Source organism: Nicotiana tabacum, chromosome 19 (assembly GCF_000715075.1).
Source record: "Nicotiana tabacum cultivar K326 chromosome 19, ASM71507v2, whole genome shotgun sequence".
Classification (NCBI taxonomy): domain Eukaryota; kingdom Viridiplantae; phylum Streptophyta; class Magnoliopsida; order Solanales; family Solanaceae; genus Nicotiana; species Nicotiana tabacum.
In genome coordinates, this window is record NC_134098.1 from 26,338,621 (window position 1) to 26,362,665 (window position 24,045).

A 24,045-nucleotide genomic window follows, 5' to 3' on the forward strand; every position below is an offset into this window, starting at 1 on the left:
ATGCTCAACATCAGGTAGGCTCGGAATAACCTCGTGAACCAACTGTCCAGAAGAAAGTTTTGTCAAAAAATGGCTGGAGAGCACCTCACGCGTCGGCGCGTGAGTTGGAATCTCGCCAGAGAAAATTCTGCGGCGGCGCGTGAGGGAGCGTTTGAGGGTTTCTGCCGGAGAAGGTTGGTCGCCGGAGACTGATCTACCTCGTGGTGGTGTTGGTTTTTGCACAACACTGACGAAAAAGGACTTTTAACCAAACAGACATGCGATCACCGAAAAATTTTCCGGTTAACCAATTTTTTCTCTTCCCGGAGTCGCTGGTATTTTTGCACAGCAATGAATCTCTCAAGGTTGCTCTGATACCATGTGAGAAAGAACTGAAAAATTATATTATTGATATCACTTTTTCAATTTACTACAAGAAGCCCTATTTATAGCTATGCTCTACATAGTACATATAACTCCTATTCCAATGTGGGACTAGACTACTTATATACATAATCTAACAATTGCAGAAGAGACAATCCATTGCCGAGCGATTTTCCGGCAACTAGATCACTGTTCCAAGGGTTCATCACTATTCCAGGAGTACTGCGCATATACCAGTACCACCAACAGATCCGGAACCCTTATGCGACCAAACTCCAAAAAACCCCACCCAGTGTTTTGGATAGCGTGCGGCGACAAATAGCGACGAGGGCCCGCTTCACTGAGGCGAGAGGCGCGCAGCGAAGCGCTCGCCTTTTTGATGTGAAGCGACAATTTATACAAAAACATAAAATATTATATACATATAACTAAAAACTCAATAACAATAATATATTAATAAATATATCATTCAAAAATTAAAGACTCAATAGATAGTCATAGACTCATAGTAGATTCATAAACTAAAGTCTAATAGTCTAAAACAAGCAACATCTATTCTTCTTCAAGATTTTCAAATTCTACAACTTCATGAATGTTAGCATTATATTGGCTATCATCTTCTTCATCCTCGGAGTTTTCATCAATTAGGGACCGGCTTGAACTTGCTACTCCCTTTCCCTTGTAACTTGAAAAACTCCCTCTAAGACCATAGATATTCTCCTCAACTCCAACCGCCATAGAAACAGTACCCCAATCAAGATCATCTCCTTCATACACTTGTTCATCTTCATGATTTTGGGGGGCTCCAGTTAACCATTCATTTGCCTCGTCAATGTTGTCCAACAAAATTGGATCAATGGTATCGCGAGCTTCATAACGTCGCCTCAATGTTCTATTGTATTTAATATACACTAGATCATTGAGACGCGATAGCTCAAGCCTATTCCTTTTCTTGGAGTGAATCTGCGCATAAGTTGTTTAGATTAATTAATCGATACTAATAATAATACAATATAAAATATATTAATATAATAAATCTACTTCTTACATGCTCAAATACGCTCCAATTTCTCTCGCATCCAGATGCACTACAAGTTAGGCTTAGTACTTTGATGGCAAACTTTTGCAAGTTTGGAGTTTGATGTCCAAATTGCTTCCACCATTCAACTATAGAAAAATATTTTAAAAGTTAATAAGTATAAATCAAATAAATTAATTTAAAGTTATAAGGATATCTATATTAAAGTTAGTTACCTGGCGACCTTATGTCTCTGGCTCTAATGGCCGCTTGTAAACCAAATAGGCCCTCTGCTTGTGAGTACCTACCAAACTCCTCCCCTATTTGATCTATCGTCGTTGAATTAGGGACCAACTTCTCAAGACATGCATGGTATCCAATCCACACCTCTGAAGCCAAAGTTTCATCTCTAGTGTTCTTGTAAAATAATCCCGGGTTCAGAAGATGGCCTGCTGCATGCAAAGGTCGATGGAGTTGATTCTCCCACCTGATATCAATTATCTCAAAAACTTTCTCATATTTTCTAACATCTCCCTCAAATGACGCTGCAATAGTCTCTTTGGCTCTATCCATAGCCTCATAAAGATAGCCCATTGGTGGTTTTCTCTCCCCATCCACCATACGAAGTACCTTAATCAAAGGACCACCAACTTTAAGAGCCCGAACGACGTCATTCCAGAATGATGGAGAAATAAGAACTTTGGCAGTTTCTTTTCCAGCAACTTCCTTTGCATATCTATTATCTTTCCATTCATTTGAAAGAACTAGCTTTCTCAATTTTTTCTTTTGCAAGTAAAAACTATGCAAAGTTAAGAAAGCCGTTGCAAATCTAGTCTTGGCCGGTCTCACCAAATTTCTTTCATTTGTGAATTTCCTCATCAAATTCAACAACAACGGCCTCTGACTGATGTAAGAATATACCCTGACGGCCTTAGTGAAAACTGTAAAAGTAACAATAACAATTTTATAGTTAATACTTAATAGGATAGGACATAAGTATAAATAACTATATTAAAGTTACCTGAAGCATATGGGTTTTCCTTGAATATGTCACCAAACATCAAGTTGATACAATGGGCAGCACATGGAGTCCAATAAATGTGTGGATACATAGCTTCCATCATCCTACCCGCACTAACATTCTCACTAGCATTATCTGTAACAATTTGTACAACATTTTCCTTTCCAATTTTATCAATAGTCTTTCTAAACAAGCTGTACATTTTGCTTCCATCCGTAGAAGAGTTGCTAGCATCGTGAGATTCAAGAAAAACACTCCCTCTTGGAGAGTTCACCAACACATTTATGATCATTTTTCCATTCCGTGCTGTCCATTTATCCATCATAATGGAACATCCAAACTTGTTCCATTCCACTTTATGCTCCTCAATAATTTGGTCTATCTTCTTCACCTCTTTTTTAAGATGAGTTACTCTAACTTCATGATAGCTAGGAGGCTTCATTCCTGGGCCATATTGTCCTACAGCTTTAATGAATTTATCAAAAGTTTTGTAGTTAACACAGTTGAAAGGAAGCCCTGCATCATACATCCATGCTGCAAAGGCACTTACGGCGCAGTCTCTCAAAATCTTCTTGGCTTCTAAACCTAGACCTTCTTCACCTTTTCCCTTTTCTTGTTGTTTTGCCGAGAAATAAAGATTGAGAGGACCTTTTGTCACTGTACGTGCCGTCGTGGATGACCCACTAGAACTATTTGAAGATATCTTATGAGTTTTTGGGGGGGGAGGTCTCATTTCACCATCTTCATCCATTTCATCATCTTCATCAATTAGATTCACCGATGCTTCAAAATTCATTTGAGTTCTTGTCACATTTTTCTTATCAACAAACGCTTTTACTTCCTCCCTAACCTCGGGCGGACAAAGGGGACATTGTACTACATTTTTAAATCCACCAATCAAATGTTGCTTGTGACGAGTTATCCCACTATTATATGTTTTTTCACAAAACACACATTTAATTGCGGATCTTGATGAGCCTTGTATAGCATAATTCCAAGCTATATCATTTCGTTTATTACTATCGGATGACATTTCAACGTTGTTTTATTGAAAAAAAAATTATCAAGTCAATATGCAATTAATTCTACTCTATAAGAGACTATAAGTCAATAATTGAAAAAAAAAAAAAAGGGGCCTGAAAGAAACAGAAAAGAAACAGAAAGTTTGTTAAGAAAGCAACCTCTGTTATTTTGCAAAAACAGGGTTTCGAAACAACCTCTGTAATTTTGCAAAAACAGAGCTTCAAAACCTCTGTTATTTTGCCAAAACAGAACCAAAAAAATAGAGCACAAAAACAGACCTCTCTTTCTGTTAAGAGAAGAAGAAACCTCTGTATTTTGCTCGAAAAATAGAGCAGAAAACAGAACTCTGTTTCTGTTCTTTTCGACAAAAAACAGAGGAAAAAAAATAGAAAGAAGAAGAAGAAGAAGAAGGAGAAAGGAGAAAGAAGAAAGCTTTCTGTTAAGAGAAGAAGAAACCTCTGTATTTTGCTCGAAAAATAGAGCAGAAAATAGACCTCTGTTTCTGTTCTTTTCGACAAAAAACAGAGGAAAAAAAATAGAAAGAAGAAGAAGAAGAAGAAGAAAGAAGAAAGAAAAAAGAAGAAAGAAGAAAGGAGAAGAAGCATACCTGGACTTTCAATGGCTGGAACCTCAAGCTTCTAAAAGAAGAAGACGATGGCTCGCGAGTTCAGAACGTCAAAGTCTCAAAGAAGCTCTGTTGTTTTGTTCAAGTTGAAGAAGATATGTTGTCAAGCCCTAATCACGACCCTTTTTGTTGAGTCTTTGCTTTTTTTCTTTTTTTTTTTTAAAAAAACAAAAGGCGACGCTATGGTCGCTTCTCGCGACACTGTCGCCTCTCGCCACGCAGGCAGAGGCGAGCGCTATTTCGAAACGCAACGCAACAGAGGCTCTGTGGCGACACTGTCTCGCCTCGCCTCGCCTCACGCTATTAGCGCTGAGGCGAGCGCTATTTATAACACTGCCCCCACCCGTCGAAGCTTCCACTCGCCCTCACGCGCCAGGAAGTCCTCTGATTTTTCCGGCAAGCTCGCCTCACACGCTGGCGCGTGAGAGACATTCCGACCGCTTTCCGACAAGATTCTTTCTTCAGTGAGACTCGTCTCTTCATTCTGAGACTACCCATAATCTTTTCAGAATTTGTTGACAACCAGAACTAGGATTCCGGCATACCAGTCAGATTCCGGCAAGGTTTTGCCCCAGTTTCAGGATATATTGTCACAAGATTTGTAGAGTCTAATGATAAGCTTGTAGACACGTTTACCAAGTCTCTCCCAGGCCTCTAGTTAGTTATATATGTAACAAGCTATCCACGTATAATGTATATGCACCGGCTTGAAGTGGAGTGTTAGATATTAAATAAACTATTATAGTATTGTAAAGTGTCGCACATTGGACAAGTGTAAATATCCTCATCGTGAACTCTGTATATAAATAGATAGAAGCATGACATATTAAGGTCACTCTTTGACAAGGTGGGTTGCTCTGATGGTAAGCACCCTCCACTTCCAACCAAGAGGTTGTGAGTTCGAGTCACCCCAAGAGCAAGGTGGGGAGTTCTTGGAGGGAAGGATGCCGAGGGTCATTTGGAAACAGCCTCTCTACCCTAGGGTAGGGGTAAGGTCTGCGTACACACTACCCTCCCCAGACCCCACTAGTGGGATTATACTGGGTTGTTGTTGTTGTTGTTGTTTCCCATCAACTCTTTCTCCCAAGTTATATTTCTAACAAAAACAACAATTGCTAGAAGAAAAAAAAATTGAAAACACCCATCAGGTGTTGACTGGATTTGGTGGCACCAGTGTTCATGTCAGATTGACACCACTATGCCTCGGTGAAGTCATAAAACCATATGACACAGTATATATCACCTCTTCCCATATAAAATTCGAAAAAAATAATCAAGATAATGAATATGACAAGCTAGGATTGAATTGAATCCCAAATAGCATTCAATTTTTAACAATCTGAGGTCAAATACAAAATGGATAAACATAACTATAATCAACTTCAACCGAATTACACAATAGAATTAGATCAGATACAATCTCCTTTTATTTTTTTAGGTCAGATACAATCTTGATCTCAAAGTTGCTAGACCGTTTACATATTTTTCTCCAACGACGTTCAGTGAAACCTAATCCATGACCCCTACCCATTTCAAGTTGCATAATTCACTAATTCAGAGTGGGGTAAAATTAAGCTTAACGTTGTGACAGGAGACAGAATTGATAATTGACCTATTTCTTTTCCTTCCCACCCAATTTGAGGATTGATCTACAGACTCTGCATCGACAAATAGAAAAATATTTTTTCAGAAAGTGGTTTTCGTAAATAGCTGTGGAAGTCTTTCTATCCGTTGCACTAGACATAGCCATGCGATAATATGAACAAGTGTCAAATATCACTCTTTCTTGATCAGTAAAGATATTTAATTATCATGAATGAGAAGATTCAAGTTTCACATTTACCATTTGTTCAGAAGACCATATATTGATTATGAGTTCTCCAACAGTAGAATGTCTGAATGTAATTAGATATTCCCCTAGTACGTTGAAAACATTTACAGAGCTAAATGTTGCGAAAAACAGGACTCGTACTTAAGAATATCTACATCAAGGAAAAGTAAAAACAGTAAAATACCACTGAAGACTGTGGAAGCTTCTGCAAGCGCAAGGTTATTTCAGTTATAACGCCTAAAGTGCCTTCACTTCCAATCATCAGACGTGTCAAATCGTACCTGCAACAAGCAGTTTCACCACTTTTAATGAATGCTAGCTGGACAGTTTCTTAATGTAAACAGTACAATCAGAAACTGATACCAAAATTAAAACAAAGAATCATATTTTAACTGAGAAAGCAAAAGATACTACAGATTTTTAACACAAGAAACACTCAATGATCATTCAGAAAAGTCTATGCATATCAATAGTCATCACATTTCTTCAGAATGATAGAACAGAGAAGTCTATATGAACAACTAATAGAAGTGTTATAACGGAAAAGCCTATTGTATCCTACATAAGACGATGCAGTACTAGCTACTCATCCACATCTGCATCATCTCTCAGTCAGTCTAGCAGAATGTTTGATATTAGCGATGTTTTCAAAGGATCATTGCATCAGTATATGCATTAGCTGCAGTTTACTGGTCATGTCACCGTTTCATTGCAATCTAGTGCATTGATTGTGGACTACAATTTGGAAACTCTTTGAAATGGAAAGGGTGATGCTGGAAACAGCCAAAAGCTTAGCCCCTAGTTGAGCGTTTATGAGAAAAAGGAGAAGATCTGGAGTTGGGAAGTAGTCCATTTGGCACTTATGTGCAATATTGAGAGAGAGAAACTGACAAGCTTTCAAAGGCATAGAGAATAGCTCTGCACAGATGAGAGGAATACTTACGGCTTTCTATAAACCTTTGGAGCACGTAGGAAATCCCAAATAGTGCAGATAATTGAATGCTCTTTGTAAAGAGTCATACTTTTATCTAAAACTATTACTTTTGTACACTTCTTAAATATGGGTGTCTCTTTCTCCCGACCATACATCAATAAAATCTTAACATTATCAAATAAATTGGTCGTATTATGGGAATTTATATTTAAATATTCATCAGGATATGACCCATATAAACTATCCAGAAACATGTTCAAGATTCACCGGTTGGGTACATACTTGAAAAATGTTTAAACATGAATGCTACTTTCAAAATTCATAATCTTAAGACAAAGGAAAGACTCTGGAGTTTGAAATCCATGTCTATCTAAGTTGATCTGAGGCTAAGAGGCTGACTCCTAGAATCTCACCTTCCTCGTTGACATTAATGGAATTTCGTATTTACTAAATTATCAAGAGAAATAATGGTAAATAATGAGAGCTAACAGCATTATCATTACAGCTATTATATGATTGAAAATCACATCACCTACTTTCATTCTTCATTAAGGATATTAAAACAAGATCAAGTTGTTCGGAGAGCAGTGTTGTCAACAGCGAAAAGCTCTAAAAAACGCTCCAGGTCTATTGGGGCTTTAAGCGCAAAGCGCAATTAAAATGTCGGCTTTATTAAAAAAAGGCGCAATGAAGGAAAGAAACAATTATATATGTAATTCAAGAAAAAAGAGTAACAAATTCACTCGTGATGTTTTACTTAACAACTAATACACCTATTTGTCGATTATTATTGTTGTTTAGTACTGCCCGATTCAAGATAGAACTCGGAAATAAGGCACACGCCTTAGTGCCTTGCTTACAGTGAAGCGCAGCCTAAGCAACGCGAAGCGCGCTCTTTTCTGAGCTTCAAGGCTTAAGCGCGCCTTAAATGAGCCTTTGACAACACTGTCAAAGAGAAAAGGAGATCAAGTTAGAAAACATCGAGACTGATGTAAGAAAACGCACCCAGCAGCACTTTTTCTGGCACGAGATGCCGTCCTCATAACTTCTCCATCAGCTAGAACAACCTGCAAGAGAACTATATCTAAAATTTGGCTCTGCCATCAATACAAGCCTTTGATATCAACTTACTAACCTTAAGATTGATGACGTTATCCCGCATTGTACCATACCTACATGCTAAGAGAGAAAACTCTTAGTTGGAAACAAGCCAAAGAATAGCGAATTTAAGATCAACAGAACCAAGATAGTAGTAAATCCAATATTTGTGGGGCTACAGTTAGAGAACTTTTTATCCAAATTGCGATATAATATATTTCAAAACTATCAACAGGCGTAGCCAACTTCCTCCTCTTGCATTTTTTGTGGGGCTACTTTAGATGAATCCTCAAGAACTACTAGGTAAATGTAAAGGTCAAGGACGAAGAAGCTTAACGACATAATGAAGAATATATGGAATAGATCATGAAGAGGAGCATATTTTTTTATGCAATCAAATCAGTTTTCCAAATTGTTATTCAACTGCTTATTTTCAGTTTCAGCACTTCTATCCAAAAGTGTAACTGCTTCTTTATAAAATAAAATCAGCTCCAGCACTTGGTGCTTAAAAGCTACTTTTTAAAGCTAAGCCAAATGGGCTCTAAGTCCACCACATGTAGAAACTTAACACAACACATAACAAGTAGATAGCCCAAAGCTAGTAGTTCTATTTCCAAGGTCTCTAACTTAATGTTTCATGGTTTAAATTTAAAATCTGTGATTACGAATCATGCAATATCTATTAATTTGGAAATAAAGGTGCTTGGAGGTCAGGAAATTATCAGAGTCACACACCTCTTATTTGCAAATGACGTCTTTGTTTCTTGCAATGAGAAAAATAGTGCTGACAATTGGCACAATTCATATCCGTATTTTACCAACCCGCTTGCATTTAAACGGGTTGGTGAGTGACATTAAAATATGGGTCAAATGTGGATTGAGAATTTTGAGCCCCTTTTTAACCATAGAAAAGTGGATTAAAAATGGGTAAAATATGTGTTTAACATATTTCAGGCTGAATTTGGGAAAATCATGTCTTCTCTCTCTTAAACAAGGTTGTTTCTAACCTTGCATTGACAGACAATTATCCTTTTTAAAGCTTACCAATCACCTGAAATGCCATATTTTTTTTATAAGGTAAATAATTTTATTAACATTGAAAAAATCTCCCATGTACAAGAGGTATACCAAAGTGGAGAATCTACAACAAAATATTATTCGCTACACTCAGTCATCTATACAAATAGGAATCTCATGGGTTCACCAAAAAGCAATCAAAAACAAAAGACAATTCCTCAAGTGTACAAAATCATTTTCAATCCCCTCGAACGCTCTCATATTTTCCTCCATGCGACCCACATAAGAGCTAGCTAGCAACCGCCGATGTCCTTTATCTTCTTCTCCTACTTCTACCGGCCCAATCGTGCAACACATCTTTGTTAGTGCCTAGCATCACTCAGCTATTTACCAAACAAATTCAAGATTACCCTCCACAGAACCAACGCCACCCTAATGCACCAAAAGATGATCAACTTCTTCACCCGAACATTTGCACATATAGTACCAGCTAACATAGGTAATATTTCTTTTGCTTAGATTCTCAACTATCATAATCGCTCCCCTTGCTACCAAATATGCAAAAAAATAAAAAGCACTTTCCTGGGCGCCCTTGGAATACAAACCAATAAGTGAGGAAAACATGTCTCCTCTCTCACCACCAACTTCTCATAGAAAGATTTGGCTATGAATAATAGACTATATGGACAAGCTTCTAAAATCAGCTTATTTTGAGAAATATTTTTCTCAAAAGTGTTTTTCAAAAAAGTACTTTTGGTGAGAAGCAATTTGGTGTTTGGCTACTTAATTTGAAAAGTACTTCTGAGCAGTTCTGAGCAGCAATTAAGTGTTTGGCCAAGCTTTTAGGAAGTGTTTCTAAGTGTATTTTTCTCAAAAGTGTTTTTTAAAAAAGTGCTTTTGGAGAGAAACTATTTTTTTCTGCTTCTACTCAAAAGCACTTTTTTCCTTCAAAAAGCTTGACACCACACACCTTAACTTTGGAAAAAAAAGTACTTTAGGCCAAAAAAAATACTTTTGGCTCAAGAGAAGCTTGGCCAAACAGCTATAAACCCTCACTCCTCAATGCCCATCTCCATAAATCCTTATTAGATGGATATATGATATGCTTTTATAGTACCTTCAGCAACCTTTGGAACTCCCCAGCTCCCAGTTTTGTAGATTTCTCCTAACCTTAGATCCCAAAGTACTTCCCCATTATGCACCCTTTGAATCTATTGGACTGACAAATCACTCTGGTTCGAAACTCTAAACACACTAGGGAATGAAACCCTCAATTTGTCCTCCCATACCACTTACGGTTCCAAAAGCTAATTATTCTCCGATCCCTAACCCTTAAAGTAATATGACCACAGAAGTCTTCCCACCCCTCCATGATACTCCTCCATATACTACACCCAAAACAAATGATACTCCTCCATATACTACACCCAAAACAGGTTTGAAATAGATTTAGCCCCCCCCCCCCAACACACACACACCTCACCACATAGTACCATACTTCTCTACTACTACCTCCTTCCATAAAGCATGCTCCTCCACCCGAAATCTCCATAACTATTTCCATAGCAGAGCTTTCTTGTACACCCAAACCATTCCCCTCGCAGAAATACCACGTTTATTGGAGATTTAATGATTGGATCAGAAAATGTAACAACAGTACTATTTTCCCTGGCATCCATGTCGCCAAAGAAAGAAACCCAACGAGAGGAACTGACTAGTGGGCTAGGAAAGGAAGAGCTGAACGTTGTCAAAGTTATCCATTTTGTGCTGGCACTGGACGGGAGTTTTTGCAAGGAAGCATCTCAGACCTGGCGGGCATCTTCTGCATCGATATTACCACTAGCGAAATGGTTGGATGAACAAGATGGGGTGGGTGGGGAATGGATAGTAACAAAGAGGCGTGAGATAGCAAAGGTGACGGGTCGGGATAGAGGTTGAGGATGTCACTGTGTGATGATGCCGAGAAGATATGGATGTAAGGCAGGGGTGGTGGAGGCATTGAATATTGGCCACTTATTTCATTTGGCGCGTGAGTTATTTATAGACGATTACAACTAAGAGACATAAGAGCCACAAGTGGGAATTCAATTATTCCAGGTTATAATGATGACAGTGAGGAGCCAAACTAGGTACTGGTATTTAATTCTTGTACAGAATATGAGTTACCCAAACGACCTGTTAACCAATTCTAGACCCATTTTAAATATGGACAGGTTGGGTGTTTGAGCAATTTTTACTCAACCAGTTTTTAACCCGCCCAAAACCAATCCGACCCACCCATTTGCCAGCACTAGCCGAAGGTAACCAGCTGGAAGCCTTGACACATGTGCTTATGTGGTTTCAGACTGTGATGGACTCAAGATCAACCTCAAAAAATGTGTGATAATCCAAGTGGATGAAACGGATAAATTGATATTCTGGCAGGCGTGCTTAGTTGCAGGTTCGGAGCCCTCCCAACCACTTATCTTGGTATGCTTTTGTGTTCATCAATGAAACTACACTTGATCAAGAAAATAATAGGAAAAAAAAATTTGGAAATCACATGATGTGTTAGTGATGATTTTCAAGAAAAAGGAAGAGCTTCTTGTATTTCTGTATGTTAATTTACATCAAGAGTACTGACATTTTATATAATGAATCCTATGGCTAAACTAGGAAATGAAATCACAATCAAGCTACAGAATAAAATCTACCTATAATTAGGCTAGAGAATAAAATCTAATCTAATCATATCTTTCTACTAATTACACTAATCAACACTCCCTCTCAAGTTGGTGCAAAGATGTCGCACATGCCCAACTTGCAAACCAAAGTGTGAAAAGTCTTTTTGCTGAGACCTTTTATGAGCACATCCGCTAGCTGCTTTTCTGACGATACATGAAGCAAACTCAAGGTACCACCAACAATCTTTTCTTTGATGAAATGTCGATCAATTTCAACATATTTTGTTCTATCATGTTGAACAGGATTATGAGCTATACTGATCGCAGCCTTGTTGTCGCAATATAACAAAAGCTTCCCTGTTTCAGATAACCTCAATTCCTTCATTAACTTTTGTAGCCAAATAAGTTCACAAACACCCTGGGCCATTGCTCTATATTCTGCTTCTGCACTGGATCTGGCAACTACATTTTGTTTCTTGCTTCTCCAAGTAACTACATTCCCTCCCACGAGTAAGGGTGTCAATGGTTCGGTTCGGACGGTTATTTTATAAAATTTGTACCATACCAATTTTTCGGTTATTCTATTATGTATAATCAAAATTGGACTTTTCGAAACCGTCCCAATCTATGCCGGTTTCTCTTCGGTATCGGTACGGTTCGGTTAATTTTCGGTATTTTTTTTAAATATCATGTAAAATTCACCAGTAGAAGTAAAATGCAATAACATATGTTCTTTTATAGGACTTAGCAAAACTCTCTCGACATTTTTACTGTTTAAAGATTGATGAATTAAAAAAATGAAAGATGGCTACAGTATAGATCTATCAACTATTCTACAACAACGTAAAAGAAACCAAGCAAAGGCAAAAAAAATATAAATCACACGAGTGAAAAGATATTAACCAAGCTGGGACTCAAGAATAAAGTCTATAGAAGATTAAATATTCAAAAAGATAAATCTAAATTATATGAAAGGAAACATATTCAATACATTGTAGTTTGCTACTCATAATCACTAAAATACTTTGTGTCTTGCTAATGAAGATACTTGAAATAACTTAGTTTAAGTAGAAGTAGCATAATAGGTTTTAGGAATTAGTATTTTGAGTTTAATTACTTGTTGGCTTGTAACAATTTTCATAATTCCAAGGCCCAAAGAAAACTTTAATGCATTATTATTTTTAAACTTACTACATAAATATATTTTTCACATGTAAAATTTATTCGGTACGGTTCGGTATTTTCGATTTATTTTCATAAAATAAAAAACATACCCTAATTATCGGTGCGGTTATAGATTTATATAAAAACCTACGGTTTTCTTTAAAAGAAACCTAAAAATCGGTTCGGTCGGTTTAGTCGGTTTTCGAATATCCATTGACACCCCTACCCACAAGTGTACAATAACCAGATGTAGATCTTCTGCCATCTAGAGATCCAGCCCAATCCGCATCTGTAAAGGCTTCTATCTGGAGGTGACCATGTTTGGAGAAAAGTAACCCTTTCCTGGTGCAGACTTCAGATACCGCAAAATGTGAAAGACAGCTTGCATATGAGGATCTCGTGGATCGTGCATGAACTGACTCACCAAGCTAACTGAATAGGCTATGTCTGGCCTAGTGAGAGAAATGAGTTTCCCAACCAACCTCTGATATCTCTCCTTATCAATTGACTTTCCAACCCTAGTTTTTTTTTTTTGATTTGCACCGGGTGTCCAAGTCTCTTTGAGTCCCGACTAATCTCGGGGGTGCACAGGCCCTCGGCAAGGAGTTTCCCGCAAGTGCACCACGGTTAATTCAGGTTTTACCCAGTCCGATGGCCCTCAGAAATTGTTTGCACCCAGTGGGTTTCGAACTTGAGACCTTGAAAGGGAGCAAACCCCAAGGCTCAAGTCAATTGCCACCAGGCCAACCCCTGAGGGTTTGTAACTTGTGATTGTTTTCAATGGGAGATTTTGCTAGTTTGCAACCTATCATACCAGTTTCTTTCAAGAGATCTAGGATATATTTCCTTTGAGAAATAAAGATTCCTCTTTTTGATCTAGGAACCTCAATTCCCAAGAAGTATTGCAACTTCCCTAGATCTTTGATCTCAAATTCTTGGGCTAACAGCTTTTTCAATCGGGCCCTCTCTTCATTGTCATTCCCTGTCATTACTATATGTCATCAACATAAACTATGAGAAGAGTGAGTTTACCCTTTTGGTGTTTTATGAAGAGGGTATGATCGGCATTACTTTGTTGGTAACCGAAGAAGATCATCGCTTTGGAGAATCTGTCAAACCAAGCTCTTAGAGATTGCTTCAATCCGTACAAGGCTTTCTTCAGTCTGCACACTTTTCCTTGACTTTGTTCAGTATCAAATCCAGGAGAAATCTCCATATACACCTCTTCTTCCAAGTCGCCATGAAGAAATGCATTCTTCACATCAAACTGTTGTAAGTCCCAATCAAGATTAACTGCACAAGACAAAAGAATTCTAATAGTGTTCATTTTTGCAACAGGGACAAATGTCTCCTGATAGTCCACTCCATAAGTTTGATTGAATCTCTTAGCCACCAGTCTTGCTTTGAATCTTTCTATCGAACCATCAGCTTTGTGCTTCACAGTAAAGACCCATTTGCAGCCAACCAATTTCTTATTTAGTGGTGAAGTGACAAGATCCCAATTCTCATTCTTTGACAAGGCCTTCATTTCTTCAATCATAGCTTGTTCCATTTAGGATCTGCAAAAGCTTCCCTCCAATTCTGGGGAATGGACACAGAAGAAATAGACAAGGCAAAAGCTCTATAGGAAGGAGATAAGGAATTATAGGAGACAAAGTTAGATAAGGGATGTTTGGTGCAAGATCTGACTCCTTTTCTGTGAGCAATAGGCACATCTAACTCACTAGGAAATGTAGATAACTCACCAGTAGAAGAGGTTTCAATAGCAGAAGAGGGTTCAGCTTCAGCAAATTGCATCATGACTTCTTCAGCTCTCTTTTTCCCTGAATAAGTTATCAAATCAGGTTTATCCAAACGCCCAATAGTCTCCCCCTGAATTCTTTCTTCAATTTCACTTTCTCCGGTCTTAGTGGCTTCAACAGTGAGAATCATCTCTTCATCCTTATAGCTCTCCCCCTGAAGAGGTGATGGTGTTTTATTGTAATAGGGCTCAGATTCTCGAAAGGCAACATCCATGATGACGAAGGATCTCCTAGAAGGAGGATGATAGCATTTATACCCTTTATGCGTTGGAGAACACCCAATAAAGACATATTTAATAGCTCTAGGATCAAGTTTTCCCGAAATCCTAGTGTGAACAAAGCAAACACAACCAAACACCTTCGGAGGAACAATATAATCATTCTTACCCTTCAAAGCTTCCAAAGGACTCTGAAAATTGAGACTTTTAAGTGGCATTCTATTGATAAGGTAGGCAGCTACTAGAATGACATCCCCAGTAAGGTTTTGGTAGATTCATAGTAAACATTAGAGATCGTGCCACTTCTAGCAAATAACTATTTTTCCTTTCAACAACCCCATTTTGTGCACTAGTATAAGGACAACTAGTTTGATGGATTATTCCAAAAGACTCCAAATAAGCACCAAAATCTTTACCCATATATTCTGTGCCATTGTCAGTTCGCAAGATTTTTATCTTGACCTCAAATTGGATACAAATCATCTTATGAAACGACTGAAAACAGGAGAAGACTTCATTTTTTGCCTTTAACAAATACACCCAAGTCATCCTAGTGCAACAATCAATAAAAGTAACAAACCATCGATTACCAGACAAGAAAACTGTTTGAGTGGGACCCCATACATCAGAGTGAATAGTCGAAAAAGGGATGGTACTTTTATTATCACTTAAAGGATAAGAGTTTCTAGTGTGCTTGGCATATTCACAAGCACCACAAAACAAAGATTCAAACTCAGTTCTAGAAAACAAACTAGGATATAATTTCTTTAGAACAAAAAAGGATGGGTGCCCCAACCGTCTATGCCACTATATTATTTCTTGGTTGACGTTCTTATTTCCTCCAAAAAAAGCCTTGACCAAAGTCTCGAGTTCCATCAATCCAATATAAGTCATCATGCAATCTACCACTGCCAATCCTCTTCCTTGTTTGAAGATACTGAAAAACACAATAATCAGGGAAGAACTCGATACTACAGTTTAGATTTTTGGTGATGACGCTAACTGATAACAAGTTAACGGGAAACTCAAGTACATGAAGAACGGTTGACAATGTAATATCAGGTGTACAGATAACAGAACCTGTTCCAGAGACAGGAGTTAGGGAGTCATTGGCTATTCTGACACAATCCCCTTTGGGACCAGAAGAGTAGTTTTGAAAGATTTTAGAGGAGCCTGTCATGTGTCTATTCGCACCAGAATCAATAATCCAAGAATTAAGATGGGCACTAAAGGCAATACCTGACTGCACATAATTGGAAGTCCAACATTAGAAGTGTCAAGTTTGTTCAAGAGACGACGAAGGTGTTGAACTTCCTCCGAAGACAAAGTTTCTCCTGAAGCAGTTTCTCTAATGTTTTCACATTTTCTGTAATATTAGCTTGACCCCTTCATAGACCGACACGCTTGCCTCCACGACCTCTAGTTGGTCTACCATGCAGTTTCCAGTATGTCTCTTTTGTATGTCTTAGACTTTCCACAGTAATCACAGTGCAAGTGATCTTTATCAGAAGTGAATGACTTTGTTTGCTCATGAGACACAGTTAACCCAGACTTCTCGGTTGGTGCTGAATAAAGCATGACTCCTCGTCAGCTCTCTTCTTGTTGAACATAAGAGTATGCATCCTCAAGAGAAGGAAAAGAAACTTTACCAAGAACTTGAACCCTGATCTGATCGTACTTTGGGTTCAAACCGGCTAGAAAATCATATATCCTTTCTTTTTCAACCAATTTCTGAAAGAGAACTACATCATCGGTACACTTCGCTTGGAGAACCTGATAGTAGTCAATTTCCTGCCATAACCCAGTTAACTCGGAAGAGTAGTCAGGGATAGTCAACTCACCTTGCTTAGTGGCATGAATCTTATTTCGAATTTCAAAGACCTGAGCGTCATTTCCCTTACGAGAGTAAGTGCACTTAGTAGAATTTCAGATCTTTTCGGCAGTATCAAGCAATAAATATTGTTTAGAAATTCGAGGGTGCATAGTATTTAAAAGCCATGTCATAACTAGGGAAATATCTGAATCACATTGACTATAGCTAGCATCAGTCACAGCATGTGCTTTCTTGTCTCCCGTAATATAACTAAGCAACTTTCTAGACTTAATAAAAAGCAAACAAGATCTTGACCAAGCAAGATATGTACTAGCCCCATTCAATTTAACTGCGCTAACTTGTGAAACAGAATTAACCATTTGTGAAAGAGAATTATTTGTTGATTTGGTGTCCCCATTATTTCACAAGTAGCAGTCCAGAAGCCAAAAAAAGGAATCACAATCTAAAATAATCAAACCTAGAGAAAGAAATTGCTCTTTTCTACCAAAGTATCGAACCTGAACTCCAAGGATGAGAGAAAAAACATCAAACTTCGCTGGAGAACAAGATCTTAGAAGCTGAAACCCTACCTCCGGTGAGTGAAAAAAAAATTGGAACTGGGGTAGGCTCAGAATTTGATGGCGATCTGAAAGGAGCAAAACAATTCCAGAAAAAGTCGCCGGAAGGTTGTCTACTCGTCGGCGCGTGAGATATACGCGTCGCCGGAGTCAGAGCTGTTGACAGCGCGTGGCAGCGCGTGGAGAGGTCCTTCTCGGAGCTGCTTACTGGGGTTTTGTCGCCGTCGCCTGAGGGAGCTTGTAGTGGTGTTAGTTTTTCCACACTACTGGTATATAATTGTTTCGATGCGTACAGCCACCGTGAGCCACCGTGAGGGAGGAAAAATTCGACCTCTTACTGGAACCCTATAGTGCTGCTGAGGGAGAAAACTCACCTCAAAATGGCAGCAGAGGCTCTGATACCATGATGATTTTCAAGAAGAAGGAAGAGCTACTTGTATTTCTGTATGTTAATTTACATCAAGAGTACTGACATTTTATACAATGAATCCTATGGCTAAACTAGGAAATGAAATCAGTAATTGCTACAATCAAGCTACAGAATAAAATCTACCTATAATTAGGATAGAGAATAAAATTTAATCTAATCATATCTTTCTACTAATTACACTAATCAACAGTTAGTTATTCAAAGTGCTTTAAAGTTTCCGATAACACTTTACGGGGGGGAAAAAAAAAGGAATTAAAGTATGAAAGCACACGAAATATGATTAGAGAACATTTTCCAGCAACAAACATGAAAGATGAGAATATCTCTAAGGGAGCAGTCTCAGAGCAACTACCTCACAGCTAAAGAACCAGAGCACCGTGTAGCACACATTCCCCCGATGGTTGCCCCAGGTCCTGAAACATGGCATGTTCACACATCTCAAAAGTCAAGTACATACAGAGGAAATATCATCTGTGTTAAGTAGAGACTTCATATATAAGAGTTACAAAATTTCAAATCGGCAATGGAGCATAAGAAAAGAAAGGGATTACAGCAAAGGCAGGTAACACAATTTGGACCTACAAGCTAATAGCAAGAGGATTTAGAGTCATGTCCATTAAAAAGAATACTAAGCATGAAGAGAGCTAAACCAAAATCACTGCTGATCAATAAAGATAGGCATACAACTACAATTATCTGTAACCCGGACCAGTTTTGGAGAAAAAGATCAAGATGAATATTCGGATGCATTTTAATTCATTCATGTAATGTGATGCAGCCAATTGAACTGTAATTCTGGATATATGGAGTAAGGAAATTGACTTGAAGTTTTCTTTTTTTTCCACTACAAATTTGGCTGACTTTGGATGTATTTTTTATAATAGATAAATGTAAAAGGTTGACTTTCGGATATAGTTACTGGAACAATGAAATAAAGCACAGTGCGAGGAACTTTTGGACTTGATACCAAATTAGCCGAGAATTTGAGATCATCTCTAAAATTTAACTTTTTCTGGTTTTACTCTATCTTTTCCGGAAATTACAGGTCAATCAGAACTAATAAACAAAAGTTGCAGCAACTGGAATTGTTGAATTATATAGCATCCTGTATCGGGCATAAAAAAGCCATCCAACAGGGTTTCTAGTGCCTTAGGCTATTCCATCCATTACCTCAAAGTTTAAGGTTGGATGTTCAGATTCTTTTACATGCTATCAGAGCCAATCTTTTCCCAATCTCGCACTCAAATATGTATTGAAGTCCTTGCGTGAACACAAGAATTGAGTTACACATACAGGATAGTGTATATTTATATAGTGTTCTCATCGGGTATAAAAATAGCATTCTGAGAGATCTATAATGGTTTTAGCCTTTAAAGCCACTTCACTAAATACCTTAAAGTTTTAGGTTGGATGCTCAGATCCTTTCACATGAATTTTAGTACAAAAATTAACTGTAAGAAAGGAATGAAAGTGAGTCAAAATATAGATTTGGGATCTGATTCATGCCTATTCAACTATTTTTCGTCATCTCCCACCTTACTTGAATGATACTGAAGAAAGGACAAAAAAATTGTTGTTCATAAGATTAAGCCAAATGTCAAGATACTACAATATATTCTCCGCACAACGCGCGGGTATAAATACTAGTAAAAGATAAAAGGTGAGATTTGATCTAAACTTCTGCAACAAAGTGAACAACGTATTCAACAATGACAACTTTAAAAGAATAAGAGGCAATATCTGGGAAAAGGAAAAAGAACTATACCTATATATGTTTCTAAAAATACTTTTCTGTAAGCAAAAAAGAAAAGTTCAGTCAACTGGAAAACAAAGTTTCTTTAGCCAGGTCAAAGTTCCGAAGCTTCTTGTAGGTCACTAAACTGAAATACAACTTCTATGATAACGAAGGCACAACTTTGACAATGCAATGATTTAGCTGGGTTTAAATTCAAAGAAAAACAAAGAGATGAAAAGATATAATTTCTGCTCAGCATACTATCTTAACCCATGTTGCATCTTAGTTGCACCAATTTAAACTGAAAAAGGATTAAATAGATCACTTCAGAGAGAGGTTCTTTATTGTATTATTTTTGATAAGTAACTTTGGAAAGAGTTTTGTAATACCAAACTAGTTTAAACCTTTTCTTCTACATTTTACAGTTGGAAATCAATACCATGTTCTTGGTTCCTTTTCTGGGAATAGTACAGAAACACCTTTCGCCATATTTCTTAAACAGCAACAAGGAAAGCTTCACGTTACCAACCAATCATGAAAGTGGTTTTTTCAATTATTTGAAGCAATTACCACCAGATTCAATTACACATAGTCTGAACCCAAAATTCACTGATACATATTTGAGAAAAGTCCCGAGTTCGTTTCTCGGAACACCCCCCATTTACCAGACCCCACTTGTGGGATTATACTGGGTATGTTGTTGTTTTGTATATTTGAGAAAAGTATTGTCATAGTATGGCAACTAAGAAGATCATATAGCAATCGAGTGGATAATATGTCATTCCCTACATCACTCCAAATACCGCAAACCTGTGCATAGAATATGTTGTTTGTGAAAAATTATGTCTCTTATGTTTCCGCTTTACTTTCAGAGTGTTTTCACCATCTCTTACTTTTCTAACAGTTAAGATCTTCGTAAATGCTTAAATCACATATATGAAAAACATCAACATTGAGTTTGTGTATATATTAAGAACACATTAGTACCATTGTGTTTATACAATGTTTAGGGTTACTACTTAGCAGTACTTATAAAAAAATAAATCGTAAATTTGAAAATCATCTCAAAGCACAACAAAGGATTTTATTCAAAGATAAAGAGAGTAAGGGTAGGGAAAACTATGAACACTTTTAACCAAAGGAAGATAATAGGACTAACCAGGATCAAGGGGAAAAAAGAGACCATAGGGCTTCAAGTATTCATTGAGCTCCATCCATCCAATGCCTGGTTCAACCACCACATCCATGTCCTCAACGTGCAAAGCTTTAACACGCTACATTTTGAGTAGTTCACAGTGAAAGTAAGAAATGGGGACAAGGAATCAGGAACTATAATGCAAAAAGGCCATAGCAAAGGCGATTTTTTCATAACTGCAATTGCAAAGACAGCCTTCATTTTTAACTGACATTGCAGCATCAAACTTAATAAAGATGAACGAAATCAATATATTCATAACATAAAAGTTAGATTTTTTTTCTTTTACGACCACATTATAGGTTAAATTCCCAGCAAAAAGGAAAAACAGCTAAAACCAGGGTGGTATAGGTTAAATTCCCAGCAAAAAGGAAAAATAGCTAAAACCAGGGTGGTATAGAGAGACGGCGGTGAAGGGCCAAAGCACTTCAGAAAACACTGAGAGTATCTGGCAAAAGTTGATCTTGATAATCCACTTTGCCCTTCTGTTATATACAAAATTTTCCCCGTGGACTATCGTAAGAGCAAATTCCTCAGTATACACTAGTTATGTTACGTTAGAGCGGGGCAATTCCATAGTAAATCAATAACTAATTGGGGTATTTTATTATCTGCAATACATGGATCTTGGTTTACGAAGAAACTTCTATTGATCATTGATGCACTAAATCTCAACTGGTTAATGATGGACCCTAACAAGTATAATCAAACCAAAAAACATACAGACATTAAATATGAGTTTCCAACGATCCTGGATATCAAGCCTAGGTGAGATGCCAGATGGAATCATCAGTTTATTACAAAAATCTTTTTTAGAAAAAAAAACACCAAAAATAAGGACCAATACCTTTATCATCAGTATAATCTGCTCTAAGAATACACAATTCCAAAGCAAACTCAACTGCATAGATTTAATGTCAAGATGGTTGACAAGATACTATCAAGAAGCATATAACAACCAAATGTGGTTTATTATCCTTGTGATCCATAAAGAGGTATAATTATGTGACTTAATCGAATTAAATAGGACGGTGTGTAAATGAAATTTCAAAAGCCTTCCTTTAAAAAATAAATGAAATTTCAAAAGTAAGACTTACATTCATCAATGTCATATCAATGCAAACACCGCCGTTGGGGGATAAGGTGTGTCCCTCAATAGAGGTAGCTCCTCCGTAGGGCACAATAGGGACCTGCAACAACAATTTCCTGAATCGAACTGGATGATGTGCATAAATGAAACAAGTATAAAATCATATGAATTGTGTAGTCAAGGTTTCTGACAAGAATTCACTAAGGAACATATGGTTTATTGACAAGTTATGCACAGATTATAATATAACTATTGCAATACTGATGAATAACAATCACAGGACTATTTGTATTGGTTATCGGGTGCTTGGCTAACCGCATAACATCTTAGTGTCTAATCTAAAACTTGTGTTTGGTTAGAAATTGGATAGAGATTTGCTTCCAATACTACCCTTGGCCTGACAACATTATTCTATCCAATAATACTTTGACTATAATGATTAGCAGCATTATCAAAAAAAAAATAATAATAATAATTATTATTAATTTTTATCGTATCAAATAAAGAACAATTGTAAGAGGATATATAAAATAAGGTATACTACAATATGAAATAGATGGAGAAACAAATATTGCATTCCCCTACTAACATGAAAAATATTTTAAACACATTCCTATAACTTTAAAATCAATACAAAAAAAAAATACTCAAGGCAAATGAAACATATCAAGTAAGAAATGACTAACTAAACAAGTGAGAATATATAGAACATCTTTTCAATTTACAACAACAACATACCCAGTATTATCTCACACCGTGGGATCTCGGGGAGGGTAGTGTGTGCGCAGACCTTACCCCTACCTTGTGAGGATAGAGAGGTTGTTTCCAATAGACCCTCGGCTCAAGAAAGTATAAGAACCACATTAATGAAAATATAGACCAGAAGGGACAGTACCAAAAAGCCATATAATAACAGAATAAAAACAACAAGCCAGTAAGGTGATCAACAATGAAAGAAAACAACGGTTAGGCATAAAAACCTACTACCAACAGAAAGCGAGACTGCGTGCCAATACTATTGTTATGAACACTCTAGACTACCTACTCTACTACCCTAATCCTCGACCTCCATACCTTCCTATCAAGGGTCATGTCCTCGGTCAGCTGAAGTTGTGTCATGTCTTGCCTAATCACTTCTCCCCACCTCTTTATTGGCCTACCTCTACCTCTCCGTAGGCCCTCCAATGTCAACCTCTCACACCTCCTCACCGGGGCGTCTGTGCTCCTCCTCCTCACATGACCAAACCACCTAAGCCGCGCTTCCCGCAACACGCAAAGAAATGGTTAACTAAACACGCAACAATATAAAGGACACCTTTATCATTTACGTATTCTAGTGCAGGTATTGTTAATACGCCTTCTGTTATTCCACATGGAAAAAATGCAACCAGACACCCAACTGTTAATCTAGAATTTTGTAACGGGAGTATTTCCATAATGTAAGTGACCAAACAGCCCCTAATGCTAAGGGTATTTAATTGTACTTACTGCATAGTATCTATGTCATTTAAGCATAAGAAACTCAAGTTACTTTTCAGCACATAAAAGACATAGGAGATCGCCACTTCCATCAACAAACTAATGATTGAGAAAGCTCAAGTGCTAATTCATTGCCTTCTGTACAAAAGTTAATGCAAAATAATAGAGACAAAATAGTTCGAAGTGCAATACAGACCTTGTGTTTGTTGCAAGACCTAACTATCTTAGACACCTCCTCCTCAGATCTGCATTTGGGAGAGAATGATAGTCATTATGTTTTTCAATTAGATAAAAGCAATCACCATGAATAATAAAATAGCTATAGCTTCACCTTGCTTAAAAAGCTAGGTTTTTGTAGTGATTTATTGATCTTGAAGGCATAATGATGTGCAAGCCGATAACTAGTTCTTCGTCTTCAATTGATTTTGTTTTCCTTACATTGTAAACAGGCTCTTTCAAGTGGCAATAATATCATCTTCAAGAAAGAGAAACCGTACTAATTTCTAATACTATGGAATTTGTCAGCATTAAGTTTAGAAGTATCATACAATGCACATTGATTACTTGAAATTGCAATTAATCAGGTTTGTATAGGAGGGTGAAAAATCTAATTTTTATTTACTTGGAGATACAAAGGTGGAAACATGTAACTATTAATATGCTACTCAAGAAGATAACAGTAAGCAAAAGCACTGTCATCTGCGGAAAACCAAAGATTATCTTAGAATGAGGGAAAAAACAACCATGTTCTCTTTGAGACTAGGGAGTCCAGAAGTCAAACCCTCCTTAACTTTCAAGGCAAACTTAGCCTGCTGAAATTCATTTTGTTTCTCTGTTCTATCTATTTATGATTTGGGGAGAGGGGACGCCTGACGTAAAACACATGTTAACCTGCCCTACAATACCTAGGCCGGATAAAACATGAAGCAAATTACTTAGTGGCTCAGA

General features: G+C 37.4%; 2 protein-coding genes across 2 annotated transcripts in view; both read right to left on the reverse strand.

Moving 5' to 3' along the window:
• LOC107812463 (D-lactate dehydrogenase [cytochrome], mitochondrial) overlaps positions 1 to 24,045 on the reverse strand; it is a 40,957-nt gene that overhangs the window by 14,908 nt on the left and 2,004 nt on the right. Inside the window, exons 4-10 of the mRNA XM_075239779.1 lie at positions 23,294 to 23,342; positions 21,626 to 21,718; positions 20,493 to 20,607; positions 17,951 to 18,011; positions 7,951 to 7,987; positions 7,821 to 7,882; positions 6,066 to 6,162 (exon numbers count right to left, since the gene is read on the reverse strand). Coding sequence (XP_075095880.1) covers positions 6,066 to 6,162; positions 7,821 to 7,882; positions 7,951 to 7,987; positions 17,951 to 18,011; positions 20,493 to 20,607; positions 21,626 to 21,718; positions 23,294 to 23,342 — 514 coding nt within the window. The remainder of the gene's footprint in view (positions 1 to 6,065; positions 6,163 to 7,820; positions 7,883 to 7,950; positions 7,988 to 17,950; positions 18,012 to 20,492; positions 20,608 to 21,625; positions 21,719 to 23,293; positions 23,343 to 24,045) is intronic.
• On the reverse strand, positions 453 to 3,532 carry LOC107787648 (uncharacterized). The gene is made up of 4 exons (XM_075239778.1): positions 2,403 to 3,532; positions 1,618 to 2,322; positions 1,412 to 1,530; positions 453 to 1,326 (listed from the first exon to the last, which is right to left on the reverse strand). The coding sequence occupies exons 1-4, from the start codon at positions 3,433 to 3,435 to the stop codon at positions 916 to 918; spliced, it is 2,268 nt and encodes a 755-aa protein (XP_075095879.1). The 5' UTR covers positions 3,436 to 3,532; the 3' UTR covers positions 453 to 915.